The sequence below is a fragment of the Diabrotica undecimpunctata genome, chromosome 5, assembly GCF_040954645.1.
Source record: "Diabrotica undecimpunctata isolate CICGRU chromosome 5, icDiaUnde3, whole genome shotgun sequence".
NCBI lineage: Eukaryota > Metazoa > Arthropoda > Insecta > Coleoptera > Chrysomelidae > Diabrotica > Diabrotica undecimpunctata.
Genome location: NC_092807.1, coordinates 40,751,579 through 40,764,713, shown reverse-complemented (window position 1 = coordinate 40,764,713; position 13,135 = coordinate 40,751,579). Strand labels below are relative to the sequence as shown.

The window sequence follows — 13,135 nt, the reverse complement described above, 5'->3', positions numbered from 1 at the left end:
TACTTACCCCCAAAGCATCTAACATGCACATTGGTAACGTTTCATCCAGAGCTCCAATATCTTTAGAAAATCGATTTAATATCCTTCCTGATGGATTTGCATGAAAGAAAGACATTGGAGAATACAAAACGTTTAAAAACATTTTTTTATGTAACCTCTTTGAAGCGTTTAAGCAGAAATTAAAGAATGATATCGATTTAATAGTTGAAAATAAAACGTTCAGAAATATTAAAACACTGTAGATGGTAAACGATAATTTAAGTGTTAATATTCGCTCCCAAAAGGTTCCAGAAACTGTTGCTTTTGCTATATTCTGCTCAACGTTTACCCTAAAACATTTTATATATCATATTAAAAACAGTAGCTTATTAAATTTATATTGTTAGAAATTTGTGACATTTTTGGTAGATTTTTTTTCTTATATTATGATTCTGAAACTATTTCTATGTGGTATTTCTATGTTATCTCATCATCATAATCATTGGCTTAACAGTCCTTTTTGGACCCGTTCAAGAATTCTTCCTCATTCTAATTTATGTCGCGCTTTGCTTTTCTAGTTTTTATTTTTAAAGTTTAGTAATTTTGTTTTAACAAAAAGAGAAATCAAACGATTTCTACCTAGCGAAACCGAATTCAATATGTAATATCGATGTAATAACGTCATTATGTAATTGTGTTTTATTTGTCCCTGTGTTGATGATGATGATGATGATGTTGCTTGTATAACAGCTTCGGCCTTCCTATTGTTTTATGTCTTATTTTTTTTTTAACTTATTTTGGTCGATAATGAATCTTTTTGTATTCGTTCTACCTATTCCATTTACCGTATCCCTCAAGTTTTTATAAATGGTATGATATCCGTGGCCTGGTATGTTTTTACATACCATTTTATTTTAAGCCTTTGTATACGTGTACTTAAAGTAAGTAAATATACTAGGTTTCAGATCCATATATGAGTATGGGTCTTGTTTGGATGCTGTTTACTAGGTCAAAAAATCATAGATAAAAGGAACTGAGTTGTTAAGAAAAATTTATTATTTTATAGTCTAGCCGTTTAGGATAGTGAAAAATGCCCCCAGCATTTGTAGGATATTTTATTGTCTACATCATAATATCATCATAATACTCCAAATAAATATATATATATATATATATATATATATATATATATATATATATATAGTAAACTCTTAAATATTGGGGAAATCTGCAAGAAATACTCTAATGTGTATCAATTGTTTCGCCGAACGTTTTCGCCAAAGAGAATTAATTTGGCTTCTTCAGGGCTGAAAGAGAATAAATTATAATTAGCTACCATATATTATCTATTAAAACATTATTGATTTTACCGTAACTTAGAATTGTAGAGTTGGAATATTAAAAAACTGCGCTAGTAACATAGTGGTGTTTTTTTGTTACTATGTGCAAAAAAAGTTTTTTTATAAGGATTAAAAATGTATGGTAGCTTTGAACTTGACACGTAAACGCTTACCCAAGGTTAATCGAAAAACCCAATGTAACTACATTTAAAAGGAGGTAATTCTTTGAATTGTCGGCAATAACTAAATTTTTGATTTTTAGATAGTTAAAAGTGAGGTTCTGTTTAAGCCAGAACGCAAGCGCTGACAACTTCATTAGTTCGTATGAATCTTTATGTCGTTAAGGTTCATTGGTAAAACACGAATGAATTTAAATCCCAGTAAAGGGAAATATTATTTTGATTTTCTTTATTTAATTATATTATATTGTTCATGTATTATTGAATCTTATTGAGACGTATCTAAGAAAAGCAAGGGAATGTTATATATTTTTTGTTAATGAATTAATTATACAGGTATGTTAGTTGTTAATGGATATATCAGTCAAGTTAGTTATCTGTGATATAGTATTGTTCTTGGTATCTGATTTAAGTAACAGGTGGTATATATCGCTTAGATTCTTGATGTCACTCTTAACATTAATGAAGAAATCGTTAAGGAAAATCGACGATTTCTCCATTAATGTTAAGAGTGACATCAAGAATCTAAGCGATATATACCACCTGTTACTTAAATCAGATACCAAGAACAATACTATATCACAGATAACTAACTTGACTGATATATCCATTAACAACTAACATACCTTTATAATTAATTCATTAACAAAAAATATATAACATTCCCTTGCTTTTCTTAGATACGTCTCAATAAGATTCAATAATACATGAACAATATAATATAATTAAATAAAGAAAATCAAAATAATATTTCCCTTTACTGGGATTTAAATTCATTCGTGTTTTACCAATGAACCTTAACGACATAAAGTTTCATACGAACTAATGAAGTTGTCAGCGCTTGCGTTCTGGCTTAAACAGAACCTCACTTTTAACTATCTAAAAATCAAAAATTTAGTTATTGCCGACAATTCAAAGAATTACCTCCTTTTAAATGTAGTTACATTGGGTTTTTTGATTAACCTTGGGTAAGCCTTTACGTGTCAAGTTCAAAGCTACCATACATTTTCAATCCTTATAAAAAAACTTTTTTTGCACATAGTAACAAAAAAAACACCACTATGTTACTAGCAAAGTTTTTTAATATTCCAACTCTACAATTCTAAGTTACGGTAAGATCAATAATGTTTTAATAGATAATATATGGTAGCTAATTATAATTTATTCTCTTTCAGCCCTGAAGAAGCCAAATTAATTCTCTTTGGCGAAAACGTTCGGCGAAACAATTGATACACATTAGAGTATTTCTTGCAGATTTCCCCAATATTTAAGAGTTTACTATATATATATATACATATTGCGTTGGTTGGTTGGTTGGTTCCAATATACGAAAAGCCTTGACATTACCGTATAGTTCTCCAGTGTATACAAGAATTAATTTAAACCCTACAAAATCCAGTTGTTGCAAGAATTAAATGAAATTGACTACGACTGAAGACTACATTTTAGTGGTGTAATAATAATGACGAGAACTTTGGTAAAAATGTTTTTCCGAACGAGCAATATTTACACTCTGTGGGAATGTCAATCGGGCAAATTTAAAGCATTTAAGTAAGGTAAATCCACAGTGGATAGGTGGAAACAATACTCAAAGACCACCAGAACTGAATGTATAATCGGAAATAGTAAGTACTTTAGTAGTTAAATTTAGTAGTTAATTGAGTCATTTTTTATAAAAGGAAATTTAAATAATTATGAACTGCTATTTAGTAATGAAATTGTATCTGTCCTAAAAAATAAGTTTGAAGCCAATTTTAATGAGATGCGGTTTGAAGAAAACGAAGCTCTAGCTTATTTTGGTGTAACTGTTCGGTATTCTTTAGATTAGGCGTTTTCCGGATGTTTTCTCGTTCACACGTTTTTATCTTAAAGAATATTTTTATTTGGCATACTTTAAAAGTAAAATTTATAAAACTAGCATCTAGATTCTAGCATCGTTTAGGATACTCTAAGCTGGTTTTTGAGTTTTAAAGTGCAAAAAACATCATCAGCAAGTGCAAGAGCACTTACTGATAATGCGCTGACCAAAAGGGTTAACTTAGTATGTGTACCGAGACACACAGGCATGGATGGGAACGAACGGGCTGACGCCCTGGCAATACAGGGCTCATCTACTCTGCCTGTGGGACTCAAACCTGTGATGGCCCTTTGGTACTAGTCAGTCCTAAGTGCCTGAAGGGCTCACAATTGAATCCTGTTCCAATCTACCATAACCATAACCATTACCATACGTTCAATAATAACGAAGATGCTCTGCAGTGCAATTTTGGTTGTCGCCTAGTTTGTTTTTGGTATCTTAATAATTTGTTATATTCTATGCCGCAAATTAAGATTCGATCAGTTGTTTATTTGGTACTGAGCGAGAGGCCTTCTTTAAGTCAATTAATCAAAATTTGTCTTATAGTAAATTTATTTTCATTCATAGTGACCTATGATATCTGGTATGTAATTCCACATTCATTAAGATCGAACATGCTGTCTAGTGCTCTTTTTGTAGTCGCTTTGTTGTTCTATCTTCATATAATCGTTATTCCGTCCGCATTCATTTGTATATCGCATGTTAGAATTGTATCAGTTGTTTATTTTGTTTTTAGTCAAAGGCCTTCTTAAAGTCAATAAATCAAAATTTTTTGACTTTAGAAGGTTTTTAGTAGATCTATTTTTATCCGTAGTACCCTATATCTCGTATGTAATTATAAGTTCATTAAGCATCAAGATACTGTGCAGTGCCTTTTTGGTAGTCGCCTTGTTTGTTTTTATCTTAATATGATTTTTATCCCCTTCTCTTTCATTTAATGTATCACATGCTGCAATAGAATCAATAACAACAGAAATCTAATGTAATGCCCCTTTGGCAATGCCGATATGTTTGTTTTTTCCTCAATTGCACTAGCTCCTACTTCTCTTTCCGACAAAACCTTATATGTCACGATACGTAGAACAGTTCTTGAGTTATGCCAACTTGCGAACAATTTACGTAATGATGACGGTCGCAAAAATCTGTCGCGTATTTAATAATTTGTTTCTCATCAAAAAAGTGTTCAACATCGCTAAAGAAGTTTTTACTTAAAAATAGCCATCTTCTAATAAAAAACTTGATCTAGCCGAAATATGCCTCACCATTCGAGGTACCTCCGTTAACATATCACGCAACCACAAACACACAACACAACAATTAACATCCTCCAGGTCATAGTCTGTACCATTTCAGATCTGACATTCAAAAAACTTACACGTCAACTGACATTCAAAACACTGACACGACATACAACACACAAATTCCTAACTACACATTAACTACTTCCTAACAAAGACAATACACACATTAAAATACATATCAAAACTCATCATTCAGAGTCACTTCATAAATCACAGAGTATTACAACCAATTACAAATTTTCTTAGACACCTTAAACTCAGGCAGCTCTTTAAAATATGACATCAAACAAATGACACAATACACAAACAACTTTATGTCACAAAACCCTCAAAAGATCTCAACTTAGAACTCATACAAATACAGTAGTCGAGTTATTAATAGTCGAGTATTAATCTCCTGTTAGAGGAGATTAATAACCAGTCGGTATACTTACGCTCATCCCGGTTGTTCCGAGTGTCCATTAATATAGATGGACGCCCGATTCAAACAATTGAGGAACTCAGGGAAGCAGCGGCGAGTATACGGAACTACTACGATTACTAGAACGAAGAGTCCCTTGTATCACTCGATTCAACACACTTACACGATACAAAATACACGATAAACCACATCTTTAACCAAATTCTGCAGTCAAACCTCACTAATCCTAATCGTTCTGGATATGTTAGAAAACGAAAACAACTTCTTTGTAGTCTACGTGATCAAGTTGAATAAGATAGCCTACCTTTAGACAACGAATCCCATTAATGCCAAACCTCTTCAGAAAAAACTCGGAGTCAAAATAATTGGAGTCAAAATACTTGAAACAAAAAAGTTTCACCCGGAGCCAAATACCTAACCATCACAAACAGTTCTAACCAAAAAACACACATCCCACCCCGCCGTCCAGTCTCAGAAACATAAACATAAATACACATAAACAAATCTAAACGCACGCATTCCTTAATAATTCTGCAATCAACACAGATTCAACCGATTATTTATTTAAAACTCAAAATCTACCCATCTATCAAAATTCAAGTCACTTACAGTCAACTCTCCTTACAAATATGCCACACTTACAACCAAATCCAAAATCAACACATCACATTTTATACCTTATATCCCATATTACAGTACACTAACATTACAGTTACACACAACACACAACATGAACCTGCGACAGAAACAATACCTATTGAACCTTTACCCCCAACCTTACAATCAAAAAAACACATCAACTTAAACAATCGATCCTAACCATCCCCTACAACCATCACACACAAGCAACAAAAAATAACAAGACAACTCAACAAGACAACACAATCCAAGCAACTACCTTATAGAACACATCCCACCAAACATTTGCCAACAAAACACTTCTAAACAATATTTTCAAATCAAACGAACTTCTTTTCAATAACATAGCCCACTTAAAAGTCTATTCATTAGACAAAACAGCACCCCTCAACACATAACTCTAAACCTTAACCCCTAAATTATATCCACGAATTCCAGGCAAAACGAAAAAAGAATATCGTGATAATCACTATTGGCACCATATATTTCAATAACACTCCACAAAAGTCACAACCAAAATCCAATCAAACCTACATCTCGTCATGACAGGCGTTAACAAAAATTTTTCACAAAAAACATTGAAGACCATCAATTATAAGGCCACTTCCCTAACATTTAAACTGTCAACATAATTGTCCGCTAAAATAACAACCCTATACACTTTGTTCAAGTCTTCGAAAGCTGAGAACAAAAATTCTTAGAAGCACTGAAACACTAAAGATTATACGTTGTGAGATCCCTGTATCGAATAACGTCCTCCCCCTGCTCTTAAAATATTGTTCTAGATGCTGCCAAAGCGAACGTCACAACATAGAATACCAACAAAGAGCCACTATCTCCCCCGACTATGGACAAAATCATATAAATGGCAGATGCACCATCCGGTTCAAACCATTGCGGCACATACTCGGCATATTTACACAAATGTTCCGCCAGAAAAAGTGCTCCCACAACATAGAAACACACACATACAGTCACTACCCTAGACAAATTTTATCATATGAACTCGCTTCGGACATAAAATCGATAATTAACCTAATTCCTGTGACCTTTTTCTACGTCTTACTTGAAAAAATTCCTACCAATATCTCTAACGAGATCTTCCGAAATATGTACGGACACGCAATCGTAGTGTCAATCTTCAACTTTTCTATAAATCAAACATTTATACAAACCAGATTTTAATCTTTTTACATCACAAAGCTCTAGCTCTAAGCTCTAGCTCCTAGAATGCACCCACTAGCCATCGAAAAAACTACATAACTCCTTCATAGTCGATTTAATTTACACAAGAACATGGGAAGATTGGTTTTCTGTGGTTTTTCAAACTCATTGCACAACGTTAAGCTCTATCAAACTCCCACCTCGACTCCTATGCCGGTCTTAAGTCATTAACAGAGAATCGTCCCAAACATACAGAAAAATCTACACCAACGTAGGTCTTACCACACTCTTGTATATCTTTCCTTTCAGCTCTTCCCCGATTTTTATATCACAAAGTAACTCGCTTATTCGCTTTCAGTTAAACCAACCAGCACATAGTTCTCCCTCTTCAATAGCCCTTCTCCAACACCCCAACTTCCCCTCCAACATTTCTTTGCTCTATTAACACGATATCATCAGCAAAGTGCATTGATCAAGGAGCTGTCTCCCCTAATTTTTCTGTCAGTACATCCATAACAAGATTAAACAGGTAGGACTTAGTAAAGAGCCTTAATGCAAACCAACCGTGACTGGTAAAATTTCGGTAGTCAATTCGCATAGTCCTTACTTTGGTGTATGCTCCCTCATACAATTCCTTCACGAGCCTTACGTACTTCTCGAGAACTCATTTCTCTCCCATACATCTCCGTAGCCCTTGTCTAAGATCCTAAGATCCTAATCGTACGCTTTCTCAAGAGCTATAAATACCAAATATAGCTCTCTTTTCTTCTCGCCGTATTTTTCTATCAACTGTCTCAAAAAAAACCATACACCCGTTGTCCTCCTTCCTGGCACAAACCCAAACTGTTCTTCCCCTATGGATGTCTCTCTCCTTAACCTTCACTTTACAGTGTTCTTCCAGGTTTTTATTGTATGCGACATTAACTTTATCCCTTTGTAGTTGTTAGAGTCCTAAATGTTTTCTTTATCTTTATACAATGATAACATCACACCCTCTTTCCATGCATTGGGCATCCTTTCTTCTTCATATATTTTACTCATCATTTGCTACAAAATATTAACCCCTTCCTGTCAAAGAGCCTTTCAAACCTCCACAAGTATTTCATCAGGTCGCACTGCCTTACCATTTTTCATCTTATTTAACTCCTCAACAACTTTAAGTCTCACTATCCCTGGTATTACATATATTCACATTTGGGAACCTGCATCCTCCGTCTCTGCTCTGCCGTTTTTCATTTGGCAACTTTTTAAAGTACTCAAACCGGATTTACTTTATTTTAACATCGGTTCCATCTGCACTATTAATCTGCCTTACGAGGGTCAAGTCCTTTGAGGACTTGTCCCTTGTTTTGGCAATTCCCTCGGGTGTCGCAAACTCTTCATACAGCTGTGCAGACTATCTTTACTTAGTAGTAGCTATAGCGCGCTTTGCTGCCTGTATATATCCTTATCTTTCTTTCTTTTAGATCTATCATACCCATTTCTAGCTTCTTTATTCTCTCTAACCTTCTGTTGCACTGTTCACCACCAAGTTTATATGTCTCTAGGAGGCCCTTTACCAGATGTTTAATCTAGTACTTCCTATTCCTTCTGCACCACAACTTTACCGTTGGCTTCTTACCAGTCATTTACTTTTTTCCTCAAACTCTTCCAGCAATCTACTCTTAAAGACTCAACTCTTATCTTTTAACTTCCACCATTTTACTTTCTGGTATCCTACTTGCTTTCCTGTCCGCCTTACTTTTATCTCCGCATTCACTATCAACAGTCGATGTTGACTAGCTACACAGTCACCTTTATGTCTTTACAGTTGGTAACGTCTTTTATCTGACTTCCTCTACACAGCACAAAATCTATCTCACTTTCACTCCCCCACCACTATACTTAACATAGAGGTCTTCACTCTTCATAAAGAACGTGATAAAAAACGTTAATGACAGCCAAATCACATGCCACTGCAAAGTCAATCACACTATTTCGTTTATAATTTCTTATTCCCATCCCCAAACCTTCATAAACCATTTCTATTCCCGCTCCTTCTCTACCTATCATCATCATCAGTGGCGTTACAGCTCTTTATGAGCCAAAGCCTTCTTCTCTACCTATATGTCCATTCTAATCACCTCCATTACTCATATCCTTCACACAGAAAAATCCAATACCGAACCAGAAACAACCGGTACAAATCCAGCATGAAAATCAGGAATATAAAAAGCGCACCTTCCAGGAGCCCTTCAGTTAGTGGCCATTCGCTGGCAGGAAACGAATTCTAGTGGAGATTTTTCCAGAAATTTTTTTCAGGTGAGTTTTTAAAAACTTTTAATATTATTATAGTTTAGAGGTCAGTTTGTGTATTAAAATAAATATTGAAAAGAAAGTTAGTTGGATTATTGTAATGTAATATAAATATTATATTATAAATGAACTGTTTTATTTTCTTCTTCTTCTCAGATTGCTTTGTGTTTTGTACGAAAATCTTAGGTATTTAAAACTTGGTACGTGCGTTTTTATTGGTATAAGCATATTGGAACCATAGTAAATTTGGCGTCAATTTCTTCTCAAAGTCTTTTTGTTTATTTTGGTTTAACATGGTTTTTTTTCTTCTTAATTTTCTAAGGCCTATTCATTTTGTTGAAAGCACACTTCTGGAGTTCTAAAACTTGGCACATAAGTTATCCATGGTGTAAGAATGATCTTTTGATTTTGGTATCGACTTGTCTTCTTTACTTTTTCCTTCATCCTCTCGCGTACTTTTAAATCTTTTGTAAAACTTATCATATAGGTTCTATTTGGTGTACGAAAGAACCCTATTGATTTTGATATCGTCATGTCTTCTTCTTCTTCATTCCCACTCGTATTTTTACACATTTTTTTTTTCAAACAATACCGTCTAATCCTAAAACTTTATAGATAGGTTCCATTTATTGTAGGATAAGGGTCCTTATTGATTGCGGAGTCAACACTTGTATAGCACTTGCAAAACCTGTACAGCAACGGAAAAAATTATTTCACAGTTTAGTTAAAAAGGACTAATAAACATGAATAATGAAGAACTAGTTGAAAAACAACTGCAAAAAACCTGATAATCTTAGTAAATACGTATTTGCGGTTGCCTAGCTCCTTTTTAATAAATTTTATAAATCCTTTTTGGACAAGTTTTGCCATTCAGTCGTTTTTATTTTTTTAAAATATATACTTAATCATTCACCCTTTTTATTCCCTTGTCTCAGCTATTATTAGTTGGCTACACCGTACTGATGACGACCAATGAGTCAAAAATATATATTTACAAATGATTTCTATTATTGTCCATCTTTCTATTGCATATCCTTTTTTTACAGATTATTTATTGCTCCTTTGCCAAATTAAAATATAGATGTCTCCCTAAATAGATGTTCACGTACGGCTTTTGAAAATAGTACTTATTCTGGATAAACATTATTTAGCAGTGCTCGGTCCATAGCAACATTCAACACATAACAAAAACGATAAGGAAGTCATTTTAAATATATCGAATGCTTGTAATATTAGAATGTCTTTCCTTGTTAGTTATTTCTTAGATCTACTTTTACCTTATATATTTGATATATATTTTCTAGTGTCATTCGTTGTGATTTAATTACGTGGCCACGTTGAATATTATAATATCGGGATGTTAAAAGGCTTTGTATTCTATTATGTTTGATTATTGGAAATTGTTATGTTAAAGTACTTGTTGGTTTTGATGAAGTGAATTAAGAGTTATTGCATATCGTTTTCGTTGCTTATTACTAGTACACACTTCTCTGATTTTGTATTACCTGATTTTAGGTATTATAAAACAAGTTTTAATTTGTCTTTTTTCCTAGAAAAAAACTCTGCCCCTATAGATACTCACAGACAGTTTGTAAATGGTATTCTAGCAAAAAGTTTTAGTGATAAGATCAAGAAATTTTGAGTAAATTATTTCCTCTATATAACTGAATCTTCTATATAACTGAATTTCTTTTCGTGTTTGTTAATTTTTCAGCTCTACTTTTACCTTAAATCTTCGATGTATATGTTTGGTATTATTTGTTGCATCATCACGTTGTTACTTTGGACATAATACATACATACACAAACAAGCTTCAATATGTCCTTCTTCCTAGACTAAAAATCTGACCTTATTGATGCTCACAGGCAACTGGTAAATGGTATTCTAGAAAAAAACCTTCAGTGGTAAACCAGTCGCCGGCGCTCGGTCCACAGCGACATTGAAGCATGTTCATAATTTCTTTAAATTATTCCCTTTAATAAACTATTTTCACGCCGCCCATGCCTGCATACCTTCGTTTTGTTACGCCTTTTTTTAACAAAGAAATAACTTCGCCAAATGTTTCTTCTTCTTTTTATCTTGTTTTGCTACATAAAAATCTTTCCTAATAACAAAGGAAAAAGGACCTATTGTGAAATCTCCGAGCTACCTTCTCAGAAAATCAGAAGAGTTGTTTTTCGTAGAAACTTTACTTTCTATTGGTAAACGCTACGAAAATGAACCCCAATATCCCGGTTATTTAATGTCAATTTCGCGTGGCATCCTTCAGCCAATATCCCTTCCCTATTTTCAACCTTCGCTTGTCTAAGCCCTTCTAAATTCACAATCCGATATTCATTTCCAAGTTGGTTCCTGTGGCAAGCGGTCTTATCTTCGACAATCGGCGGTAAGTGGATTTTCAATTCACCTTTATTTATCTTTACACAGTGAGTCCTATATTAAATATTTTCTCTTTTGTCCAACAGACGTGTTCCACTTCGAAGGAACGAGGTCACTTCTGTTTGCCGATTAACCATTAGCCATTAACGATTAGCCATTAGCCATTAGCCATTATTTAATATTCACTATTCATTGTGCATTATTCATCATTCATCTCTACTACCGATTATTACCTGTGCTATTCCTGTTTGGCTGTTTATCTTCTCGTCTGCCGAAATCAACCCGAGACGGATTGAAAACCGTAATTCGTTGCTGTAGCTACCTGTTGCCGAGGACCAAGTGTCAAGTGACTTTATTGAAGGCCTAACGCCACTATCTGTATCCACCTGTGGCATATTAATTGTGAGTAGTAAATTTTATTGACTAAAGCTCAACTTTGATACCTAAACCGTAAGAATTTGATTTATAACGTTTAGTTTAGTGACCTTGCTGTTTATGGTTAAACGGAACGAACTATTATGAGTTTGAACCTACGATATAATATATGTATAAATTACGGACCATTTCTTTTATATTAATGTAGGGTATATTTATGTTAAATTTCATATATAGATTTGAGGTGATCACATTCAATAAAAAAATTTTTTGGTAAACGTTTAAGTGTTCTCAAGGCATAATAATAATTTGTTTGACGAATATTGACTATTATAATGTCCCTTGCTTTCTTCTATTCTTGAGAATACTACGTTATGCAGAATTACTTTCCCAAAAAAAATATTTTTTGTTTTTATTCGATTATAAATTAATCAATCACTTATCTCGTGTCATCTAACTGTGCCGTAAAGATTGTTATAGTGTATTTTTTTTATATACCTCAATATAATTTTGTTGACGAACCTTTTGCTTTTTATTTTTATTGTTATGATATGAATATATATTATTGTGCATGGTGTATCTCTTTCAGGCATTTTTACTGATTTATGTTATTTGTTTTATCGTATAATTAGTGTATCTGTGTCGAAATATTGAGTGTGTACCGCACGATCAAGATACCTTTTCTCTCACGGTTTATTTTATTCTCGCGTATCTTAACTGTATCTTATCTTTCTCATTATCGTATTCTCTATGCCTTAAGGTTTCCCTGTTCCTCTAAAAATAGGGTGGTGCCCAAATAACTTTTCTTCTCTTATCTCTTATCTTCTCTTCTAACTTCTTGTCTTTGTGTCGTAAGTACTTCCTTAATTGATCCGTGATATTTGAGCTGTAACAAGAACCCCGACCAAGATACCTCTACCAGACTGAAGCCCGAGCCTAGTACCGTTCTTTGTGTAACCTTCAATCGATCATCCAGAGGGTACACAGAAAAGAATGGCGCCCAACGTGGGGCAGCTAACAGCAAGAAAATATCGTCCAATGTGGTAGCTAAATGGTAAAAAATAGCACCGCAACGCAGTCTTCAAATATAAGTATCTTCTCTTCTCTCGACTATTTTTTATCTAAACGAGTTTAAAAATGGATTCTTCTGTTATCTCTTATCTCAAGGTAAATCAGATCGATTACGAACTGAAAATCAGAGGTA

General features: G+C 33.8%; 1 protein-coding gene across 4 annotated transcripts in view; it reads right to left on the bottom strand.

Annotated features, from left to right (window-relative positions):
* The window catches only part of LOC140441272 (ATP-binding cassette sub-family C member 4-like), a 132,504-nt gene that overhangs the window by 28,361 nt on the left and 91,008 nt on the right, over nt 1-13,135 (bottom strand). For all 4 annotated transcript variants that reach the window (XM_072531885.1, XM_072531886.1, XM_072531887.1 and 1 more), the window contains one exon: nt 8-329. In XM_072531885.1, the coding sequence (XP_072387986.1) occupies nt 8-329 (322 nt within the window). The remainder of the gene's footprint in view (nt 1-7; nt 330-13,135) is intronic.